Consider the following 25,525-nt stretch of genomic DNA (forward strand, 5'->3'; position numbering starts at 1 on the left):
ATTTATTGATCTTTGCAAAGAACAAGCTTTAGGTTTCATTGACTTATTATTTTATTATTTTCAGCTTTATTGATTTCTATTGTTTATTTTCTTTCTTCTGCCTGTTTTTGATTTAGTGTGGTTTTTATTCCCTAGTTCCATAAGGTGAAAATGTAGGTTATTGATTTTAGCAGGAGAGATGGGGGAAATGTGTGTAATTGCTATCTACAACAGGAAACTTACTTTCAATACTTTGTTCATACGAATGTTTAAATGTTTAATACATATTGATACAGTAGTGCCTACTTATATTTTATCATATGTATGTATATATTTACTGCTAGTTGTCTTAGCCTGAATGTCCATAAAAGAGAGCCTGATACAAATACTTCTATGTGAATATCTGCTTAGAATGGTAATTTATATATTTATTTATTTATTAAATATTTATTTATTTTAACTTGAAAGTCAGTTACACAGAAAGAAAAGGAGAGGCAGAGAGGGAGAGAGAGGAGAGAGGTTTTCCAACCGCTGGTTCACTCCCCAGATGGCCACAATGGCCAGAGCTGCACCGATCCGAAGCCAGGAGCCAGGAGCTTCTTCCCTGTCTCCCACGTGGGTGCAGGGGCCCAAGGACTTGGGCCATCTTCTACTGCTTTCCCAGGTCATAACAGAGAGCTGAATCAGAAGTGGAACAGCCAGGACTCAAACTGGCACCCATATAAGATACCAGCACTGCAGGCAGTGGCTCTACCTGCTACGCCACAGCACCAGCCCAAAGATGGTAATTTATATTGTGTGTTAAAATAATGGCAGCTACAGAAAACAAAAATTCCAAACAATTTGTGTGTGTGTGTGTGTGTGTATTTTAACTTACACAAACATCTCTTAGGTAGCTGCAATATCTGAAGCATGACATGCACATCCAAAGTGAAGAATATAATGATTTTATTGAAAGTCAAAACATCAAACTTTTATAAATTTCACATAAACATGTAGCCATTTAAACACATAAAAAGAGCCCAAAAGTGACAGATGTCTCATTATAAGCGGTCAAAATAAAGACAGGTGCATGTTAAGCCTTCAGCATTTCTTTTACCATCAAGTTTTTAAAATAAACTAGCTTTCCTAACATTTATTCTCACAAAAGTCTATTTCAAGTGAAAATAAATGATCCATTGCCTTCAGATTTTAATGGTTTATATTTAACCATATTTGGAAAACTGTCACATTTATTCAAATGGAGGCATTTTCTGTGACTTTATTTTAAGTTCCCACATTCTGGTCCATCTACAACTGCAAGTAGTGTGGAATGATTTATAAGTTGGTGTTTACATTATTGGAACGAGTTGGAACTATTCTATGGAGAAGCCAGATAAAAAAGCTTGCTTGGTTTGAGACATATTTGGAGATAAAAGACTTGGAACATGGCACTTGCTTTTTCTACAGTTTATATAAAACTAGATGGGCTCATAAGCAGTCACCCTGGCTCACATAACTAGGTTGGCCAGGTCCTGAATACAATGACTCTAGCTGCCTTCTACATCTGGTCAGAGAACTACATTGAGAAGATCCACTCATAGTTATGGAGACAGCCAGGAGCCTGTCCGTTTCAAGAAAGTGTTTAGCCTTTGAAGGAGAGACTCCCCAAAATGGAATTTCAGGGAAGTGTAGAATAAACAATCCTGCTCAAGGTTCAAGGCTGTCAGAATTATTTTCTGCATGCTGAGATGTTATTCACACATGTATAGACTACATGCAAATAATTCTTTTTTTGTATTTCAGATTTTTTTGCAAAAGCAATTCTAGTTAATTATAATATATAGCAAAGCTTATCTATCTTTGGTTCTAGGTCTCAGAGATTTTTTTTCCAAAAATAAATAGGCATAGCAATAAAAATAATTCAACTATCTTAAGAGAAAACTGAATATCTTATAAAAAGCAAAAAATATATAAGTGCTGTTTCTTAGACTTTTTTCTAATTATCTTGCTTAATATCTAATACCAGTGCAATTTTAATATTAAAATGACTGTGCACATTGTATTTACCTATACAGCATAGAAACAAAAATATCGTAAAACCAAATAGTACTTTCCCTTAAAAATTATTTATGCACTATGCATTCTAAAAATGTATGGAAAAGCAAATTGCTGAAATGCTGGCAAAATTGACTTTGAGAAAGCATAATCAAAGGAAGTGAAGATGTAATGATACCCACAGATCCCAGAGATAAAAATAAAAAAAAAAAACACATTACTCAAAGTCTCCAGTTCTCAGAAATGTAGAGAATTTTCAGAGATTTTTCAAAGAAATAATATCTATGAAAGCATATTGTTATGATTTGGACTCTCAGGAGATTTAATGAGCTTCCTTTGTTAATGGTTTCCGTCTCTTTTCAAATAAGATTTTTGAATCAAATAATTCTCTTTCCCTATAGCCTAGAGATGGTCCTTTTAGATACTTTGCTTCTGCTGCTTTGTAATCTAACCCATCAACAGCTGAGATTGAACAAATAATTGCTTCGGGTAGAAGGACTTCCAGGATAAATTTAATTTTATCATGTTTTATGAGAGTCATCATTTTTTCATCTACTTGATTGCAGACTCCTTGTAAATATTTCACCACTTCATCCAACTGATCGTCATCCTCAAAGTATGTTTCAATACAGGGTGAGAATCTCTTTGCATTCAAAAATGATTTCAGCCATCTGGATCCTTTTGTGCCATTTAAAATGGACTGAAGATGGTCTTCTGTTCCCTTTGCATTCACAATGAAGTCCACAAGGTTTTTGTTGGCTCTGTCTCGTGCAGCCTTCATTCGGTCAGGAAGAATTTTCTGGAAGGACATTTTCTTGGTCTGGGAAGTCACAGTCATGTGTTCCACAGCATCTTCATTATGCAGCTTTGGAAATATATTCCGGAAGGTCTCCTGTTTGACTACTTTCCTAACTGGATAGCTAATATCAGCAGCATAATACTCAAAGAAAGAGCCTGCGAAAGAACCACAACCTATTCGAACTCTGTAGTCACAAATCAGTGAGATGCACCAGTCAATACTTTCGCTGTAATCTTCCCTGGCTTTATCCACTAATGTTTGCTTCTCTTTACAGTCAAATTTCTTTAATCTTCTGAAGGATACTCTCACGCCTTTCTTTTCAGGAGTCATGTTTGCCTCAACGAAAAGCACACTTGCTTTCCTTTCTTTTCGCCTGATGCTTTTTACCACTGCTGGCCAATAAGGATATTTTTGATATTTAAACCAGACTATCATTCCTGTTTCAAAGGAACGCTTCTCATACTGAAAAATGAAGCGTGGAAGTTCTTCTTCTTCCTCGTCGTCAGCTAATATGGAATCAATGATAGAATTTAGGTGCAATGATTTGTCAGAAGCTTGAAATTCCTCAAGATCATCAAAATCCAGTCTCTCAAGATTCCTTTCTCTATTCGCAACAAGTGCACAGGCCAGGGCAGGGTTAGGGGCACTAGCAGAGACCTGGTCTTCCCATGAACAACTCCCAGTGGATGTTGTAGCACCCACCTCAGATTCTACAGAAGGCTGATTCTGGCTGGGCTCTAAGCATGGATTCGGATTAGAAGGACCTTCACCTGGATCTTCAATATTCTCTGAGAAGGTAGAACATTCAGAGGAATCAGGTAGGGGCCCTGGGCACACGTCTTGTGGCTCCTCTTTCAAAGCTTTGGGTGTAAAGAGAGTATCTGATGGCAGATCTGGAAGACATTTCTCTTCTTTCGCATACACATCCTCCTCTTTGACTGTGGAATGAACGGGCATAAGTGAAATATCAATCTTTTTCTTGTCTTCTTTTTCATCTTCATCTTCGGAACGTGAAGGGAAAGTCTGGCCCCAGCTAGAGTCTAGCAATGGCTTTGTTTCCATTTCCCCTGGAATAATACTGCTGGTTGTGTGCACCTGTGATTTATCATCTGCCAGGGAATCATTCTCTGGAGATACTAACAAGGATGCTGGGTTTTCACTTTCCTCGAGGTATTTCGGTAAGTCTCCTTCATGCTTCCGATACTTCTTCTGAGGCGGTGAATCGGACAGCTTTTGCTGCGCGTTTTCAGCCAGGGTAGCAGTCTCTTCTTCACCTGAAATGCTTGCTTCACTCAAATTTGGTCTCTCATTCAGAATATCCAGTGCCACTTTAAGTGCTCTTCCATAGGCTGTCTCATCCCTAGGTGAAGCACCGGCCTCTGACTGCACTGCTAGTGAGGAGGCAATGGCTTCAATCTGAGATTTGTTTAGGAGCTTTGTTTCTGAGCTGTCTACTATAATTTTTTCTTCTAGTGAGAGTATTTGAACTTCTAGGGAAAATGTCTTTTTTCTCTTACTGTTTGGTGATGTTTCATAACTGGACAAAACCTTTGCTGGCCACAACTGGTCTTTCCAATTGCACAGGACATACTCAGCATCCATTATGATTTAGATCCGTGTACTGATTGCTTATTATCAGTGGATGGGGTGGCTAGCTAACCTTGTCACTGCTAATGCAGGTGCTACCAAAAACAACACTCTCAACAAATGCTCTTTTGTTTTCTGACAACAAAAATTAGTTTGTAGGCACTGTTCTTCTTCACCTCAGTTTCCAAAAGGTACTTGAACACGTTGTTTGGGACAATCCTAGACAATACAGAAATAGGGGAAAGGAATACCATCAGCAAATAAAATTATTTTGTCAGAATAGGAGGTGAACAACTGCAGATAGAGAAGAGATAAAAGAGAATGTTAAGTGCAACCTTGGTCAGAGGGGAAAAGGGGTATGTGTAGGGGGGTGGTGGGGAATAAGGACTAGAAATGCAATTTTACAACATGTCAACATCAAGAACCTCCCCTTATCACAGTGCTTGTTTGTGAAGCAGTGAATGTGTACACATGCCAGCAGAAGTGGGAGAACTTGGTGGGGGCGGTGTCAGGGACTCTAGTTATGTTATTGAACACTTTGGTACCTTTGTGCTCCCATGGATATACTTAATGGCAGTGGCCCTCCAAAGTTACCATGCATGAGAATCATTAGGAAGACTTGTTGAATCTCCAGGCTTCCTCCTAAGAATTTAATTCATATCTGACTTGAACTCAAAATTAGTGAAATCAGCTAGTCCCCAAAAGACAAACATCGTATGTTTTCTCTGATACGTGGTAGTTAATACAGAATACAAAAAAATTGTATAGGACTGAAACGGACACCTTGTGACTTGATTGTTGTTTTTAGCCCTTGTGCATACTCCTGTTGGAACTGTGGTCTTTCTACTTTTTCCTACTTGAATGCTACGGTTAGTGGTGCATTAAGCCTATGATTATAGAGTGGGCTGAAATTATGTTTTTGCAAAAATCAAAGAAACAAAAGAAAGGAAGGAAGGAGGGGGATTGAGGGAGAGAGAGTGAAGCAGGGAGGGCAGTATGATTATCTTCTTAGCAGTGTACCTATGAAATCTATTCTTTTTATATTAATGACAATTTTAAAAACCTGATAGAAAAGAAAAATAGGCAAAGCTACAACAACAAAACCAAAAATTTTTATATTTCTAATAAGTTCTCAAATGATTGTGGTGCTGCATGTCTAAGAACTTTTAAGAAGCACTGTTTTGCTGAACACACGATTTTATAATTTTAAGCTGCAAGTGTTTTGCTATTCACTCAAAAAAAGCAGACAAAGACAATAGAGTTTATATTTCCTAGACACAGACAACATTATAATGACACTGCTTTTTAAGTTTAAGTTTAAAGCAGAAATCCAAATGAGTGCTATGACCACTTATTTTTTAGTTATTTATTTATTTGAAAAGCAGAGAAAAGAGGAGGAGGAGGGGGAGAGAGAAAGGGAGGGAGTGAGACAGAGAGGGAGAGACAATCTCCCATCTGTTGATTCATTACCCAAATGGTCATAAGAGCCAGGTCTGTGCTAGGCCAAAGCCAGGAGCCTGGAACTCTGCTGGTCTGCCAAATGGGTGGCAGGGGCCCAAGTACTTGGGTCATTTTTCAGCGGCTTTCTGCGTGCGTTAGCAGGAAACTGGATCAGAAGATCAGCCCAGACACAAACTGGCACTCCAATATGGGAAGCTGGCACGTTGCAAGCACTGACTTAACCTGCTATGGCAAAACAACTGGCCCCTACGGTCACTTACTGAATAGAGTAGTAATCAAAGAATGGAGAATCAGACCATTGGCTGAAACATCAGGGGAACTCCTATAGACCCCCTAGCATGATTTCTTCACAATGATTTAATGTGTGAGACTCTTTCTATTTTTATTTTTTAATTTTAATTTAATTTTATTTGTTTTTTTGACAGGCAGAGTGGACAGTGAGAGAGAGAGACAGAGAGAAAGGTCTTCCTTTTGCCGTTGGTTCACCCTCCAATGGCCGCCGCAGCCAGCGCGCCATGGCCGGCGCACCGCGCTGATCCAGTGGCAGGAGCCAGGTGCTTATCCTGGTCTCCCATGGGGTGCAGGGCCCAAGCACTTGGGCCATCCTCCACTGCACTCCCGGGCCACAGCAGAGAGCTGGCCTGGAAGAGGGGCAACCGGGACAGAATCCGGCGCCCCAACCGGGACTAGAACCCAGTGTGCTGGTGCCGCAAGGCGGAGGATTAGCCTAGTGAGCCGCGGCACCGGCCCAGAGACTCTTTCTAAAAACTAGAAGTTATGAGTTTTAATCATAAAATGTTATATAGTTGCAGAACAGAGAGTAAAATGAATCATACCCTACATTCCCAACCTAACATGATTTTAATATGCAAACATGGTCTTTAATTTAAAATGCTATGACTGGGCCAGCAATGTGGCACAGTAGGTTAAGTCACCACCTGTGATGCCAGTATCCCATATGAGTGCCTGTTTGAGTCCTGGCTACTTCACTTCCCATCCAGCTCCCTACTAATGTGCCTGGAAAGGCAACAGATGATGGCCTAAGTGCTTGGGTTTCTGCCACGTACATGGGAGACCTGGATGCAGTTTCAAGTTCCATGCTTCAGCCTGGCCCAGCCCTGGTCATTGAGGCCACTGGGGGAAACTAGGTGATGAAAGATATCTCTCTCTCTCTGTAACTCTGTCTTTCAAATAAATAAATAAATAAATAATTTTTAAAAATGCTGTGACTGTAGAAAAAGAGAAAAATACATTATCTCTCAGAACTGTTTCATAAGATGGGAAGAGTCTTACCCTCTGCCGGGGACTGTGGTAGCAGAGCCTTCGCCCCGTGCGGCCCCTCTGTGGGTACACAGCCTTTCTGGACCTCAGATGATATCACGTGCCGATTTCCCAGGTCACAAGTGTCTGATATTTGTCCTAAAGGAATACAGGGGAAAAACCATTTAAATGGAAAAGTGTAAAGAAATTTCCCTACCAAAACTCTAGCAGGGACTCCATTCACAAACATAGGAACAAGCTGAAACCTCACCCATGATGTATATGCCCTGTTTGCTGTCCTTTTTGTCCTTACACTAAAAATGCTTGCTGTGACACAATTATGATATGTAGTTCACCCTGAAATCATCACTCTCAGGAAAAGTATGAGAGAAGGGAAGTATACTTATCTTGTATCTACTATGAGGCAGGTTCTAGATTTTCTGTTTGAATCCTTATAGCAGTGGTAAGGTAGATTTTTTTCTTCTTTATACATATATTTTAATAAACTAATAATTGCACTGTTATGTATTATCTGATAGTCTAATAATATAAAATAAGTTCGTTGCTTTGTTTACCTCTTCATAAAAAATGGTTGCCTGGAGAAAATGTAGGACATTTTGCAAGCGCCATCTTGTGACTGAAACCTGAATTTCAGCCTGCACTTGAGTTTATAGGCATAAACTCACTAATCAGATCCTTGCTATTGGAGAAGGATGCGAATTACTTCCAACCAGCCAGCAGCTTTCTCAGGCTTCTAGAATTCTCTATTCTAAACTTAAGGGTTTTGTTGTGTGAGATTATAATATGATCATAATGTCTTAACTACAATATTTCTGATGATAAAAATATCCAATTGCCTATTAAAATTGAAAAGATGCAGAAAGCAATATAAAGAAGAAAGTACAATGCTATGTAAAATATCCAGTATGAAGATTTTCTATATATCTTTCCAGATTTTTGGCATATATAGATGAATGTGTACCATTTCATAGTATCTTCAGATCCCACTCAAGGGCCTGCCTTGAACATCATTCTAAATGAAATATTTTCCAGGTGATTTTAAATAAATTTCATTAAATAAGGGCTGTCCCAAGTTTATAACATTTAATTTGATGTTTTCCCTGAAGATATAAAATGTATATATTAATAATTTTAAAAATAGAGAACAGTAAAGCTATCCCTGTCTCTTCAACTCTACAAACGATCCTGTTGATAACTTTGCGGGTTATGCTTTTCCAAATTTGGTTACATATATTGTAGCAGTAGACATATGTTATACTAACACACATATTTGTGCTTATTCTTATACTAATACACATATTTATGATTTTACATGCTATTCTGTAATTTTCTTTGCTTACTTTCTGAGATTTCTCTGATATTTTTAAGCCACCATATGGAGAGGTTCCTGCTTCAATTTACCAGATGCATTTAATGGCTGCACCATGCCATCTAATATCTTTCAAACTGCTTCTAGAAATAAATTAAATTATCTCTCTGCATCACTCTTAAACATACACTACATAGACAAATGGGTTTTGCTGACCTCATCCTCATCTGTGGATTGAAAGAATGAATTGCAAGGAGGACACATGAATGGCTGTCCTTGACACAGCAACCAGGCTACCCATTTAATCAGGTCCAGGAAAATTGCCACTATTGGGAAAAGGCGGGGGTGTTGGGAGCTTGTGTGTGCGTTGTGTGCCTATGAGCATTTCTGTGTCTGGAACAAAATGGGTACACTGTTACAGCTTCATTTTTGCTTCGTAATTATAAAATTAATCACGGGGAAATCTACTCCAAAAATGCAGAAACAGGTTAAAAAAATTGAAGTAGCAACCTGACCATTCAGAAATGCTGAATGTTAATATGGGAATGGGGGATTTATTTTTCTCCAGAGTTTGTTCCAATCATATATGTATACTTGTACAGGCATATGTTACTGCAAGAGTCTTCATTCAACCTTATACTTGATCCCTTCTCCGGGCACAAGTACACGTGACACATACAGAGTCTTTCTATGCATCAATCCATTTATAGAAATATGTCCTCTATGCTGTCAAATACTTCTACCAGTTATTTTTCTGTATAAATTAATAATTGTTTAAAAATTCAAACAATAGCAGAATGTCTAGTAATAAAAACATGGAATGCCAAGTCAATAAATTAGCATGAATGGCCCTCCTGCACTAAAGCCTTAATTTAGAGGCTGTAATCTGATCACCCCTTCTCCCACTGTGGACTTATAAAGCACTGGGAGACAGAAAAATTCCAGAGGATTAATTCCTTCAAAATGCCAGCAATTCTCTCAAACCCACACATTGTTCTGACTGCTCCAAGACTGCCATCCCTATTTTTCTCCTTTTTACTCTGGGGCCCTGAGAAGTCACTAGAAAATAACCAAATTTAAGACAGCCATTACCTTGAAGCTTCTTGTCAGCTGCAGCCTGGTGAAAAGCAGCTCCTCCCCCAAGACTGGTCAGGCACAGCTCCCTTCCCAGCTGCTCAGAGCACGCTCCGCCCCCTGGCTAGGATGAAGAGCAGAAGTCCCCCCGCCCCAAATTAGAGGTGGGAGAAATGCCAAGAGAAATCATTGCAGTGTTGTAGAAACGTTCCTTTTAAAAGAACTTTAAAGTGAAATGGCAACAAGTGTCTGTCTATTTTCCATTCAAACCCTAAGAGTGGGTGATTTCTTGAAGAAAGGAGGTAGCAAATTGCTTTCTCTTGTATTAAAAATCCAGATAAAATGTTCCCTACATGTATTGTTTTCTTTCCTTCTCTGGCATCTAATAGCTACAGCTGAATTTAAAACTCAGCTGGACAAAGCTCCATTAAAACAGTCCACTAATATTGGTTGGGACTGCACTAAATTTGTGCATTATTTAAAGGAGCACTGACTTTTTAGAATTCTCTTTTTTGTTTCCAGGGCATGGATGACTCTCCTTTTATTCAAGTCTTCCCTTAAACCCTTCAGCAAAGTTTCAGATTCCTTTTCACACGTGGTTATTTCTGACTAGAAGCTGAAAAGCATTGGTTTAGCAGGAAAATAGCCATTTCACATGTCCTCATCAATAATTAACCATTCATTCTTCACGTATATACATGGATATATGTGAAGAATGAATATATGTATACATGAACATACATATATACATGGAGAACGTGTATATATATGTACATTCTTCATGTATACACATAAAGAATGAATTCATGTATATACATGAAGAATGTACATATATACATAAAGAATGTATATATATGAATTTTTGTACATATATACATAAAGAATGTATATATGAATTTATTCTTCATGTATACACATGAAGAATGTACATATATATACATGAAGAACATATATATATATATGACGAATGAATTGTCTTTCTGCCACAGGAAGTTTTCCATTTCAATCTTTCACAGACTTCTGTTATTTTTATGCTGTTTTACAACCGTGTATCATATTTATAATGAATAGGACAGAAACGTCTATTTACTCACTCAATTTCACTATTTGCATTTTTCCTCACTGGCAGAAGCCCAGCTGTATTCAAGGTAATAGTATCAGCTCCTATAACATAACTTTTCCCAGACTCCCTCACTGTAAGCCATGGCCATGTGATGGAAGTTCTTGCCAAAGAATGCAAGCAGAAATTGCTGTGAAAATTCTAGAGAAAGCATTGCCAAAGAGGATAAAAACCAGCTTAGACTTCTTTTCACTTTCCCCCTTTATTTTCCTTCCTACAATTTGACAGTGATAGAGTTTGGAAAGTCATTCCAGACTAAGAAGTGCCTTAAGAAAAGGATGTAGCTCACTAAAGATGGATGATCATGAGCACCTGAATAGTGGGACCACTTCATTACAATCTCCTGCGTTCAATGGAAGAACAATCTTTTTTTTTTTTTTTTTTTTGACAGGCATAGTGGACAGTGAGAGAGACAGAGAGAAAGGTCTTCCTTTTTGCCGTTGGTTCACCCTCCAATGGCTGCCGCGGCTGGTGGAACTAGAACCCGGTGTGGCGGCGCCGCAGGCGGAGGATTAGCCTATTGAGCTGCAGAGCCGGCCTATTTTTGTCTATTTTCTATATTGCACATAAGTCAGGAAATGTTATATCACCTCACCAGTTTCCAAACAACATGCAAAGGAAAAGATTAATTAAATGCATAATATTTTATATTCACTGCTTTGTAGAAGGAACTGGAGAATAACTGATAATAATAAATGCGAAAACTATATTACTACAGTGATGATAGGTTATATTACAGCTAAAATAATACCTCATATCTACGAAAATTTTCTATATACCAGGCACTGTTCTCAGTACTTGACATATTATCTCATTTAATAATTGCATGGTTGTTTCAAGGAGTAAAGGCCCACAACTGATTCATTCTGCATAAGAAGAGTATTATTATTAAGAATAATGACAATGATAATAGATGCCAAAGTGTTTTTTTTTTTAAATCATGTGCCAGGCACTCCACAAAGTGCTCTATATACATCATCCCACTAGATTTTCACAAAATCTTGTTAGACAGATACCATGGTTTGAAAGTGTTCCCCAATGTTGATGTGTTGGAAACTTAATCTCCAATGCAACCATGTTGAAAAATGAGACTTTAACATTTATTTATTTATAGAGAAGGGCACACACACACACACTCCCCAAATGGCTTCAACGACCAGAGCTGCACCAATCCGAAGCCAGGAGCCAGGTGCTTCCTTCTGGTATCCCATGCAGGTGCAGGGGCCCAAGCACTTGGGCCATCCTCCACTGCTTTCCCAGGCCATAGCAGAGAGCTGGACTGGAAGAGGAGCAGCTGGGACTAGAATCGGTGCCCACAGGAGATGCTGGTGCCAAAGGCGAGAGAGAGGGAGAGAACTTCTATTGACTTGCTTACTCCCCAAATGCCCTCACGGGCCCGTCTGGGACTAGTCAGAAAGCTTGAACTTAATCCAGGTCTCCCACATGAATGGCAAGTACACAACTACTTGAACCATCACCTGCTATCTCCCAGGATGCACATTAGCAGGAAGTTTGAGTCAGGGGCTAGAGAAGGAGCCTGAAATCAAATCCAGGCACTTTGCCATGAGATGTGGGTATTGTTTTAACTGTCATCTCAACAGTTAGGACAAATGACCACCCCAGGAGAAATGAAATTTTTAAGAAGTGATTAGGACATGGGAATTCTGCTCTCGTTAATGAATTAATGCTGCTATTGCAGAAGTGGGTTACTTATCAGGAGAGAGAGTTGCTGATGAAAGGATGAGTTAAGTACCTCCCCACCCCCACACACATAAATGTCATGACTCAGCAAGAAAGCCCTCATCAGAGGTGACTCTTCAACCTTGGATTTCCTAGCCTCAAGAACCAAGAGCTAAATAAACTTCTAGTGTTTGTAAATCTCAGGCATTCTGAGACTGCAACATTAAAGAAAGTAAGACAGAAAATTAGTATCCAGAGGTGGGGTTCTTGCTATAAACAAATACTTGACAATGTGGAGGCAGGTTTGGAACCAGATAATGGGTTGAGGCTGGATGAATTAAGAGGGACGGGCTAGAAAAATCTTAGGCTGCTGTGACTTGAGCATTAATGGAGATTCTGGTGAGGGCTCAGGAGAAGAAGACAGCTGTGGGGAAAGTCTCAGTCTTAGAGATAACATACATGGTCATGATCAGGATACCGGGAGAAGTATGGCCAGTAAAAGGCATTCTGAGAAGATCTCAGACTGAAACGAAGAACAAGGTTTCAGCAGTTGCATTAAAGGCTATCGTTATACTGTTGCAAAAAAAAAACCCTGGCAGAATTCTGCTCCTGCATCTCTGTTCTAGAGCTTTATGGAAGGCATTCATTCAGATTGACACAATAGCCTATCCAGTTGGAGAACTATCTAAGCAGAAAAGTGAGGAACTGCAGGACTTCCTCTGACTGCTTACAGTAAAATAGACAAGATTTAAAGATGGAGTCTATCATTAAAAGGGAAGCAGAGAAGAAAGATTGGAAAATCTGTATACTTGTTATATATAAAAAGGCATATTTTAGAGGAGAAAAGTAAGGCTCTGGCCAGATGGGTGAATGAATGAATGAATCTGAAATAGTTATGTATTTAGAGTCACTGGGTCTTAAAAGAGTGGTGTACCTGATTCTGCACATAACCCACCTCTGTACCTCTCTATCTCTCATTCTATATCCAGTTGGCTAAGACACGGGTCTAACATAACATGACATCATCATGGGAGTGATTGACTAACCATCATTTTTGCCAGATTATACTGATTAGAAACAAGGCATCCTATCCCTAACCCAAGGCACAAGTTCTATCCACATTCAAGGGGATAAGATTATAATAGGATGTGTCTGCTACAATAATGTATGATTCCATTCATATGGCATTTTCAAACAGCTAAAAATATAGCAATGGTATAAAGATCAGTGTTATCAGGTGCTACAGGTGGGAAGGGTGTTCCTATACACGGATAGCACAAGGAAGTTGTGAGGGTGATGGAACTCTTCTGTCTTTTGATTGGGGGAGGTGTGGTTATATGAACCTATATTTACGTTAAAAATAAGAGAACTATAAACTGCAAAAGGACACTTATAAATGTGGTACTTTAAGGTGTAGTTTTAACATATAATAATTCACATTTTGAAAATTTAAGTTGGAAATGCAGTAATAATATTATATAAAAAGCAATTCTTCATCAGTAAGCTTTAGAAACTATCTGCACTTTTAATGACCACAAAATAACTACCATGCATTCACTATTTAAAAGGCACCAGTTCCACTTCCACTTAGGATAGAAAAAGCCATATGAGAATGTCACCCATAAATAAGCAATTACAAATTATGAGATAACATACAAAATCATAACTTTCCTTGAGTCCATCAGAGAACTTAGTTAAACTGAATTCCAAAGGGCAACCAGTCCCTTTAAGGGCAGACAGACAGAAGGTACCACTTCGCCTTGGCCACAGTATAGAGGCAAAAGCTACTGTCATGCAAGCAGGTAAAAAGAAATCAGCTGAGGGGCATGTGTTTGGGCTAGTGCTTAAGGTACCCACATCCCACACTGGAGTACCTGGATTCAATAACTGGCTCTGAATCCTGACTCCAGCTTCCTGGGGAGTCAGCAAATGATGGTTCAAGCAGTTGGGTTTCTGCCACCCACGTGGGAGACCTAGACTGCTTCAGTAATTTTGGGCATTTAGAGAGTGAACCAATGGATGGGAGCCTCTACCATCTCTCTTTCTTTTTTTTTTTTTCTTGACAGGCAGAGTGGACAGTGAGAGAGAGAGAGACAGAGAGAAAGGTCTTCCTTTTGCCGTTGGTTCACCCTCCAATGGCCGCCGCAGCTGGCGTGCTGCGGCCAGCACATCGCGCTGATCCGAAGCCAGGAGCCAGGTGCTTCTCCTGGTCTCCCATGGGGTGCAGGGCCCAAGCACTTGGGCCATCCTTCACTGCACTCCTGGGCCATAGCAGAGAGCTGGCCTGGAAGAGGGGCAACTGGGACAGAATCCGGCACCCCGACCGGGACTAGAACCTGGTGTGCTGGTGCCACAAGGTGGAGGATTAGCCTATTGAGCCACGGCGCCGGCCACCATCTCTCTTTCTATCTCTATCTCTCGCCATTCTCTGCCTCTCTCTCTTAAATAATTATAAAAGAATCAGCTGAGATTTTAATGAATTCTTAAAGGTAAAGCATGGATTGTGTCAATTTGCAATATCTGGAACCTCCACTGCCAAGTTTTTTTTTTTTTTTTTTTTTTTCATGGTCCTTAACCAGAAACTCACAAAAATGAGTGCGGACAAAGAGAGGACATAAAAGAGCCCATATCACTGGCTCAGGTGTGCAGGAGGCAATCAACTGTTGCAAGGAACAGACACATGGATTCAAATACTTAAACCCTTCAATCATGGAGATCAAAAGCCTTAACCAACTAGGCTAAAAGAGGCACACTGTCTCTTCCTGGACTCAGGCAATAATCTATTGCTTCTAGGGTAGAAGCAAAATTCGTCTTCCTGGGGAGAGAGTGACAAGAAACTCTCCCATCCTTAGGACAAAGGCATGAATCAATCCATTGCTGTTGGAGAAGTAGAAGCAAAAACTTTGGGCCTTTGAACCTTTTAGGTCTAGGATCTTAAAAGGATAAGAAGTTCTAATCAATATGATAAGGCCTGAAAATGAATGAATGGCATATGGATTGGAAAGAAGTACAACTGCAGATAGCATGATGAACTATGTAGAAAAATCCCAATGCGTTTACCAAATGAAAGCTATTGACTTACTCAGCAAGTTTAACAATATCACTAGATTCAAGGTCAATATAATTCACCTTACTTCTATACCAAAAACACTCTTGGAAGTTGAAAAAAAATCTTTTACAATATCATCAAAAACAGAAAATACTAAAGGAGGATAAAGCCAACAAATATGTGCAAGATTTGTGTGCTGAAGACATAAACTACTGAGAGATATTAAAGCACACCTATCTAAATAAACAGAGAAATACATCATGTTCATTGAGCAACATACTCACTAGTTTTAGGATATACTAGCTCCTAAATCATATCTATAGGCTCACTGAATCTCGACCAAAAATCCTAGTAGCCTTTTTTTAGAAATTGAGAAATCTAAAATGCATATGGAAAAACAAATAAACCATAACAGTCAAACCAATTGTGAGAAGGAAATACAAAAGCTGCAAGACCCACACTACCCGATTTCAAGACTAAAGTAATCAAGATAGTGTGTTATTGGCATAAGATTGGCATGTACATCAATAGAGCAAAAAGACCAGAAAATATGGACCATAGATTTTTTTTGCAAAGGTAATTAAATGAAGAAATAAGGTATTTCCAACAAAAAGTGCTGGAACACTATACATCATATGTGAAATATGTTCTTCTCAAAACCATTAACTAAGGCTATACAAAAATGAATTTAGGGGCCGGCGTTGTGGCACAGTGGGTTAAAGCCCTCGCCTGCAGTATTGGCATCCCATATGGGCTCCAGTTCAAGTCCCGGCTGCTCCACTTCTGATCCAGCTCCCTGATAATGCACCTGGGAAAGCAGCAGAAGATGGCTTAAGTCCTTGGGCCCCTGCACCTATATGAGAGACCCAGAGGAGGCTCCTGGCTCCTGGATTTGGATCTGCTCAGCTCCGGCTGTTGTGGCCACTTGGAGAGTGAACCAGCAGATGGAGGACCTCTCTCTCTCTCTCTCTCTCTCCCTCTACCTCTCTCTGTAACTCTTTCAAATGAATCTTAAGAAACATATATTGCAAGGTTAAAGTAATTTTTTAAAGTTCAGTGACAGTTCAAATGTATAGCAAGAGGTAGATATGCACACAGGAAGAAAGGGAAAAGGAAGCTGTACAAAATGATCCTCATAAGAGCTGATGATATACATGATTCACTGGCACACTTGGCTATAGGCTAGAAACGAATCCGTGAACCCTCAACTTAGGAAAATGCTTAGATCGCTGAACTGTGTTTGACTGTCTGGTTTAACCAGAGCATTATTTGAGAGGGCTCTACTGCCTTAGGGTTACTGATTTTCTCCTTCTGTGGCTTCTGCATATCCTCCTAAGGGTCACAGGTAAGCTTTAATAAAGAGCTCTGAATGGGTGACACTAGAGGATCCCCATTTAAAGACAAGAGGTAAGGAACAGTAATGCTGGAGAAGACATAGAAAAAACTCACGGGCAGGTGTTGTGATGCAGCAGGTTAAACCGTGTCTGAGAGCCTGGAATGGTGCCTCTCCACTGCTTCTGATCAGCTTCCTGCTACTGTGCTGGGAGCCAGCAGGTGAGGGTAGGCCCTGAGTACTTGGTTCTTGCTATCTGCAATGGAGACCAGGATGGAGTTCCTGGCTCCTGGCTGCAGCCTGGCTGAGGAGCAGTTGTTGCAGGCATTTGGAGAGCGAACCAGTGGATGGACAATCACTGTCTGTCTGTCTCTCCCTGTCACTATGACTTTTAAATAAATCAATACTTTTAAAATACCTGGCCCTCAGGGACCGGCGCTGTGGCGCAACGGGTTAACACCCTGGACTGAAACACCGGCATCCCATATGGCCGCTGGTTCAAGACCCAGCTGCTCCACTTCCAATCCAGCTCTCTGTTATAGCCTGGGAAAGCCACAGAAGATGGCCCAAGTCCTTGGGCCCCTGCACCCACGTGGGAGACCTGGAAGAAGCTCCTGGCTCCTGGCTCCTGGCTTCAGATTGGCTCAGCTCTGACCGTTGCGGCCATCTGGGGAGTGAACCAACGGATGGAAGACCTCTCTCTCTCTCTCTCTGTGTCTCTCCTTCTCTCTGTGTAACTCTGACTTTCAAATAAATAAATAAATCTTTAAAAAAAAAAAAAACCCTGGGCTACAGACAGAGAAACATAGTATGGTTGAGGAAAGTACTTAAAATTAAAAAAAAAAAAAGTAGTTCTTTTTTTTTTTTTTTTTTTGAATTTGAGAGAGAAAGTTTTAGTTACCCCTTGCTTGTTCACTCTCCAATTGCCTGTAACAAGTAGGGCTGGGCCAGGCTGTGGCCACGAGCCCAGAACTCCATCCAGGTCTCCCTCATGGGTGGCAGGGACCCAAGGACTTGACCCATCATCTGCTGCCTCCCACTGTGCACATTAGTAGGGAGCAGAAATTTGGAGAGAAGCTGAGACTTGAACCCAGGCACTCTGACGTGAGAAATAGTTGTATGAGGCTCTAGTATGTAACCCTTATAAAAGCCATCACATATAAGGGCTGTGTATATGTGGGGGAGGGGAGATGGGCAGGAAGTGCTGCAGAGTACGTTGGGGACACCATTTCTTTTTTTTTTGGTATTTTATTTATTTATTTATTTTTTACACTTCTAAGAATATAATGATATTCCCTCCCTCTCTCCAGGTTTCTAGATGTTTATTCCAGGAGAATGTTCTTAAATTTTCTGAACTGCCAGTGCTGCCCTATCTACTCAAGGCAGGCAGACTCAGATGCAAAGGTCTGTCTCTCTGGACTGACTCAGATAACAATACAATAACCTTGCTACAAGGATGAGCTTAGTAGTCAGAGATTCAGAATTGCTGTCATGGCTACCCACCAGACAACGATCATTTTCTAGAATTTCTCAACAGACAGGTGGTTGAATGGGAAATACAAGTCCTCCATAAGTAGCCATCATTATGACCATTTGTATAATATCTTTATAGGGGATTAGCACCCAGATGTTCCTCAACTTACAATGGGCTTATAGCCTAGTAAACCCATCAGCAATAGAAAATACTTTAAGTCCAAAAATGTATTTAACACATTTTGGGGACACTGTGGCATGCAAAAAAAAAAAGGAAAACCTCTCAAAAATATGAACGACATAGTACAGGGTGGAGTATCAGTCATCCACTCTCACGATTGTGTGTCTGACGGTGAGTCATGACTTGCTGTCACTACCATCCACCACATTACACTATATATTGCTAGCCAAGGAAAAGATCAACACTGCAATTTTGAAGTATCATGTCTACTGAATGCATATCCATTTTGCATCATTAAGGAAGCAAAATGGAGTGAGTGGAGCCACCATAAGTTGGAGTCTATTTGTGCCTTTTAAATTAATATGCTGTTAAATGCAGAGCAGGGAGAAAAATATATTATACCTCAAGTTCTCAACGTGTTTTCAAGATGAGCTGTTTCATGAAATGGGGAGAGTCTTACCTTCTGTCAGCGAGATTGTGGTGGGTCTGGCCCTGTGACTCAGCAGAGCCTTCACCCCGCGGTGGCCCTTCTGGGGGTGCACAGCCTTTCTGGAGCTCAGCTGGGGTCACGTGCAGATTGCCAAGGTCACAGGTGTCTCTGATATCAACCTAGGCTTTCCAAAAGGAAGACAGGGAAAAAGACAAGTAAATAAAAAAAAACAAGTGTGAAGGAACTTCCCTAACGAGACTTGAGCAGACACTTCACTGGAAAACACGGGAACGAGCTGAAACCTTCATGGTGTAAATGCTGTGTCGGTTGCCATCGTCCCTAGACTATGAAATGCCCTCTGTGATAGATCATTTGGTTCATGTTGAAATCATCTCCCTCAGAAAACTATGAGGTGGAGGTGGAAGAGAAAGGAAATGACAATTGCCCTGTGTCTCCTATGGGACAGACTATGCAGCATCTTTTTTGTTTTCTGTTTGAATTCTCACATCAGTCCTTGGGTAGGGCTTTTTCTTCCAGACACACAGTTTTTTTTTTTTTCCAATGGAATTTCAATCACACTCTACGTGCTGTCTCAGTCTGCTAACACAAAAAATGCTTCATTGCTTTGTTTGCTCACTTCAGAAAAATAGTTGCCTGGAGAAAATTTAGGCTATCTGCTAAGCGCCACCTTGTGACTAGAACCGGAACTGTCACTACCAAGTCCTTTTGGGAGAAGGTGGGATAAAGGGTGGGAACTGCATCCTGCCAACCAGCAGCTTTCTCAGGCTTCTAGAATATACCATACTCAAATTTGGAGCTTTGTTATGCATTACACAAAAAATGGGATACAAATGTGTTCAACTTCCAATGGTCTGATTGTGAAAAAAAAGTATATGCTCGCTGAATTTTGAAAACAATAGAAAAAGAAAGTATAATTCTGAAAAGAACATTATTCCCTGTATATCTTCACAAGTTTTTCTTTGCAAACACTAGTAAATGCATATAATTTTATGCCATCTTTTTAAAGGCGAGTTTATGGTTTGTACATTTTTCCCATCAATAAGGATTTTCTATGTGATTCTTTAATGAATCATATCAAATGCAATTTTCCCCCAACTTTGTAACATTTCATCTTATTTTTTCTGATAGTTAAAAATGGCAAGCTATGTATTAATACTTATTTAAAAACAGATATCAAAGCCACTTCTGACTTTCCAACAACTCAAACAATTCAGTTAGTAAGTTGCCTATTTTGTATTGATGTTGTCGCTTATCTCTAAATAACATAATGTGGTGCCTGACATTCTGAAATTTGCTTATTTTCACCTTGTACTCCTTCTGAGACATCTTTTCAAACCACTGCAGGTTCATACTTCTATTTGTCAGCCCTATAACGTTCCATGGTATGGATGTGCCATGTCACTTCACACTTTGAAGACTGCTTATGGAAATAAACTCAATCTATCTCACTCTTAAGGTGATATAGAGAAATGGCTCTTGCTGACCACAGCTGTGCCTGTGGCCTGAAGGGAAGAGTTGCAGGGGGGGACACACACAAGATTGTAGACCACGCAGCAAGCAGGCTACCCGTTTGATCAGGTCCAGGAAAATTTCCACCCCGCAAAAGACAAGAGGGGTAACTATGGGAGCGTGTCTGTGTGTGAGTCTCTGAATGTTCATGTGTCTGAAACAAAATGTGTATGTCATTCAGCATCATCTTGCCCTTCCAATTATAAAAAAAAGATCCTGGAATAAAGTAATTCTAAAATACTGAAGCCAGTTAAAAATAGATTTGAAAAATCCCAGTAATGTGAACACTCAGAGAAGCTCACTGTTACATGAGTCTAGTTCACCTCTATAAGGTAAATGCATCTAGATTTTTCACAAGTGTTATCACTCAACAACATGTCTGAACCCCTGTCCACGTTCATGTACACTTACATTTGTGTGTGTGTGTGCCATACACTTTATATGTTTACATTTTTTTTTATCAATGATTTTTGGGCTGAATAGTAAATGTTTGAATCAAAATATAATCCAATCTGTAATGAAGCTAGAAATAGGGAAGGCCACGTGAAAAATGAACATGAACGGCATGCCTCACTGAAGTCTTAATTTAGAAGCTGTAATCTGATCGCCCATTCCCATACTGTGGACTTGAAAAATATCGGGAGAAGCAAAAATTCCAGAGGATTCATTCCAACCCAGTAAAAGCAATTCAACCAAAACGATATTCCATTCCCATCTCTCCAGGCAACAATCTACTCTTTTTTTTTTTCAATCTCAATACCAAGGCACGAAGAAATTCCCAAAAAATAACTAGCTTTAAGACAGCCATTACCTTGAAGCTTCTTGTCAGCTGCAGCCTTGTGAAATGCGGCCCCTCCCCCAAGACTGGCCAGACACAGTTCCCTTCCCAGCTGCTCAGAGCAGGCTCCGCCCCCTCCTAGGGATCTGGAAAGCAGGGGGGCCTTTCCCTCATTTAGAGGGAAGAGAATCACCAAGTTAAACTGCAACTCACTTAATGGGAAAGAATGTTCATTTTGAAAGCACTTGAAAGCAGAATGGCACCATGTGTCTCTTTAATTTACATTCAATCCTAAGGATGGGTGATTTCCTACCAAAAAAAAAGTACAAGTGCCTTTAGCATCAGTGAAGAACAGCTTTCACCTACTTTTCTTGCACCTACTTTTCAGGCACCTTCATTCTGGATTTTTAAGATCCAGCTGGGTGTATTCTATTAAAAAGATCCACTAGGTCCTTGTTTGTGATTGCAGTGAAGTTCTACATTACTTTGTGAAGAATTAATTCTTTACAGTTTTAATTCTTCTGGTCCTGGGACATGATCTCGCTCGCCCTCTCTCTATCTCCCCTTCTCTCTCCAGGTCTTCCCCTTTATTATTTCTAAAGATTAACAGTTTTTTCAACTAGAGTCATTGCAAAGTATAAAACACCAACTGAAATCCTTAAAGAGATATATACCTGAATATAGTGTAATCAAAAAAAAAACCCTATGATAAAACATGATAAATCAAAGTTGAAAATAGAACAAACTTGATAAAATTGGTTTCAATCCAAAAACACCTGTAATCTAGGGTGCCTGCGCTGTGGCCTAGTGGGTAAAGCCGCCACCTACAGCACTGGAATCCCATATTGGTGCCAGTTAAGTCCTAGTTGTTCCTCTTCTGAACCAGCTCTCTGCTAAGGCCTGGGAAAGCAGCAGAATATGGCCCAAGTGCTTGGGCTCCTGCAGCCTTGTGGGAGACCTGGAAGAAGCTCCTGACTCTTGGTTTCTGCCTGGCCCAGCTCCAGCCATTGCAGCCATTTGGGGAGTGGACCAGAGGATGGAAGATTCTCTCTCTCTCTCTTTCAAATAATCCTTTTTAAAAATCTGTAATCTAAAGTAGCTCTTATGTAGTCATAAGAAACAAACAGCAAAGTAAAAAATCTGGGCAAAGAATATAGACAGGGGCTGGCGCTGTGGTGCAGAGGGTTAACGCCCTGGCCTGAAGCACCAGCATCCCATATGGGCACTGGTTCTAGTCCTGGCTGCTCCACTTCCTATCCAGCTCTCTGCTATGGCCTGGGAAAGCAGTTGAAGATGGCTCAAGTCCTTGGGTGCCTGCACCCGCATGGGAGACCCAAAAGAAGCTCCTGGCTCCTGGCTTCAGATCAGCTCAGTTCTGGCCATTGCAGCCATCTGGGGGAGTGAACCAACGGAAGGAAGACCTCTCTCTCTCTCTGTCTCTCTCTCTCTCTCTACCTCACTCTGTAACTGTCTTTCAAATAAACAAAAGAAATCTTAAAAAAAAAGAATATAGACAATTCACAATATTCTGAAGGAGTTATTCTCCCTCACTCCTGATATTTACTTCCTGTGAGAAAATCCCTGCAATGTGACTACAGAGATCTCTGTCCTTCTAGGCACAGTTGCAAACCTCAAGGCTGTTTGGGTCGATGTGATTAAACTTGATGTTCTGTTATAAGGCTTATTTAATTATCACAACAGTCAGTGCCCTGCAAGTGCAAGTTACCTGCTTCTGTACTAGAGTGGACACCTTGGCTTCCATCTACAAATCCATTTGTTTTATTCATTTGTTCAGTGGAGAAAGGGAGGTGCTATTTATTTGGACTCCTCAAAACCCAAATATTCAAAGTAAAAATCCAAATTCATCAATGCAAAGAAAAAGGTAGCCACCTTCCCTAACGATCAAAGATGCAAGAAGAAACAGTAATTGAAATGTCATGTTTCTATCTAAGGTGACTGACAAAAATGCCAAGAAATGCTACTATGAACATTTAACAAGGGAACAAGGAAACAGGCACCCTTTTCTATGTCCGAAATCCCAAAGCAGGGAAGAGGGCAAGAGAAAAGCCGAGTCAAAGTTTATGTGACTCATGGGACTTGCGGGGTAAGCCGCTTCCTGTCACACTGGCATCCTATATCAGACCACCAGTTCAAGTCCCAGCTGTTCAGGTTCCAATCCAGCTCCCTGCTAATGCTCCTGGGACAGCAGTGGAAGATGGCCCAAGTCCTTGGGCCCCTGCACCCATGTGGGAGACCCAGATGTAGTTCCAGGATGCTGGCTCCAGCCTCAACCAGCCCTGGCCATTGCAGGCATTTGGGGAGTGAACCAGGGAAGAGACGATCTTACTCTCTGTCACTGTCTCCTTCAAATAAGTAAATCTTAAAAAAAATAATCTGACTTCAAAACAGGAGTGTGCTCTCTGTCCACCAGTACTTACCATCTTCTGGATTCAGAATCTAATCTCTTTGGTAGAACCAAGGATGATGGGGCTGACGCTGTGGTGCAGCGGGTCAACACCCTGGCCTAAAGCGCCGGCATCCCATATGGGCACCGGTTCAAGTCCTGGCTGCTCCACTTTCCATCCAGCTCTCTGCTATGGCCTGGGAAAGCCGTAGAAGATGACCCAAGTTCTTGGGCCCCTACACCGGTGTAGGAGACCTGGAAGAAGCTCCTGGCTCCTGGCTTCAGATCAGCACAGTTCTGGCTGTTGCAGCCAACTGGGGAGTGAACCATCGGATGGAAGACCTCTCTCTCTCTCTCTCTGTCTCTCTCTCTCTCTGCTCCTCTTCTCTCTCTGTGTAACTCTTTCAAGTAAAAAATAAATAAATCTTTTTTTAAAAAAGAACCAAGGATGATATCATTTACTTTCATATTAGGAAGAAAGTTATGAATATCACCGCACAGTGAGTGTTGCCTAATTTGCTATCTCTGCTGGTAAACACACTGGGAACTAAAACCATCTTCAAGAACCACCAGACTTATCCATGAACTCTCTCTTTCTCCTACATTGGCGAGTGCTGTACTTCTGCACTGTCGGTATCTGCATGATCACATTCACTTGGCCTCAGAGTAGTTATGACATCTCTTCCATGTTAGAGGGGCCCGACGGGAACTTATCCGTCAGATACAGCTCTTCCCATTCAGGGGCTGCAAATCAGTTGGGATGCTGTGCAGTGCCCCCACCTTTTAAATAACATTTATTTATTTGGAAGTCAAAGTTCTAGGGAGAGAGAGAGAGAGAGAGAGAGAGAGATCTTCCATCTCCTGGTTTACTACCCAAATGGCCTCAACAGCTGGGGCTGGGCTAGGTGGTAGCCAGGAGCCAAGAGCTTCTTCGGGGTCTCCCATTTGAGTGCAGGGGCCCGAGAACTTGGGCCATCTTCTGCTGCCTTCCCAGACACATTAACAGAGAGCTGTATTGGAAGTGGATCAGCTGGGACTTGAATCGGTGCTCATATGGGATGCTGGTGCCACAGGCAGTAGCTTAACCCGCTGAGTTGGCCTCCAGGTTTAGGTCTCTTAAGATAATGTTATTCTATGTTTAAATACAAAATTATTCTATGTAAGTAAAGTGGGTGAACTCTCACAGCCCCATGCATTATCACTGAGAAGAGATAAGCACACCTCTGGCTACATTGTAACTATTCACGTTGGAGAAACCAAGCTGCACTGGAACACAGCTCTTCTTGTAATGAGCAAATGGAGAGAAAGAATATTGTTTGCCTGGGGACTCTAAAGAAAGAAGCAATCACCCGATTTAAAAAAAAAAAACAATTATTTATTTATTTGAAAGGCAGAGTTACAGAGAGAGAGGGAGAGAGACAGAGACAGAGAGACATCTTCCACCTGTTGCTTCATTCCCTGAATGACCACAATAACTAGGGCAGAGGCAGGCTGAAGCCAGGAGTCAGGAGTTTCACCCGGATTTCCCACATGGGTGCAGGGGCCCAAGCACTTGGTCCATCTTCTTATTTTTTTAACGATTTATTTTATTATTTGAAAGACAGAGTTACAGAGAGAGATAGAGACAGAGAGAGAGAGGTCTTCCATCCATTGGTTCACTACCCAATTGGCCGAAACGACTGGAGCCGCACCAATCCGAAGCCAGGAGCCAGGAGCTTCTTCTGGGTCTCCCACATGGGTGCAGGGGCCCAAAGACTTGGGCCATCTTCCACTGCTTTCTCAGGCCATAGCACAGAGCTGGATCAGAAGTGGAGCAGCTGGGACTCGAACCAGCGCCCATATGGGATGCCAGAGCATCAGGCCAGGGCTTTAACCCGCTTCGCCACAGCGCCGGCCCCATATTGCTTTTCCCAGGACATTAGCAGGGAGCTGGATCGGAAGTAGAGCAGCTGAGACTGAAACTGGCATCAATGTGGGATGCCAGTGCTGCCAGTGGCAGCTGAACCTGCTTCGCCACAGT

The 25,525-nt window shown here is 41.0% G+C and overlaps 1 protein-coding gene across 11 annotated transcripts in view; it reads right to left on the minus strand.

Moving 5' to 3' along the window:
• Positions 1–910: 910 nt before the first annotated feature.
• The window catches only part of PWWP3B (PWWP domain containing 3B), a 39,853-nt gene continuing 15,238 nt past the window's right edge, over positions 911–25,525 (minus strand). For 2 of the 11 annotated variants that reach the window (XM_008272838.4, XM_008272840.3), the window contains exons 2-5: positions 18,824–18,972; positions 9,546–9,651; positions 7,157–7,282; positions 911–4,621 (exon numbers count right to left, since the gene is read on the minus strand). In XM_008272838.4, the coding sequence (XP_008271060.1) occupies positions 2,339–4,417 (2,079 nt within the window). In that variant the 5' untranslated portion in view covers positions 4,418–4,621; positions 7,157–7,282; positions 9,546–9,651; positions 18,824–18,972 and the 3' untranslated portion in view covers positions 911–2,338. Of the gene's footprint in view, positions 4,622–7,156; positions 7,283–9,545; positions 9,652–18,823; positions 18,978–21,134; positions 21,188–25,525 lie in introns of those variants that run through there. The other 9 variants (XM_070066712.1, XM_070066714.1, XM_008272839.4 and 6 more) reach the window with 7 other exon arrangements.

Source organism: Oryctolagus cuniculus, chromosome X (assembly GCF_964237555.1).
Source record: "Oryctolagus cuniculus chromosome X, mOryCun1.1, whole genome shotgun sequence".
Lineage (NCBI taxonomy): Eukaryota > Metazoa > Chordata > Mammalia > Lagomorpha > Leporidae > Oryctolagus > Oryctolagus cuniculus.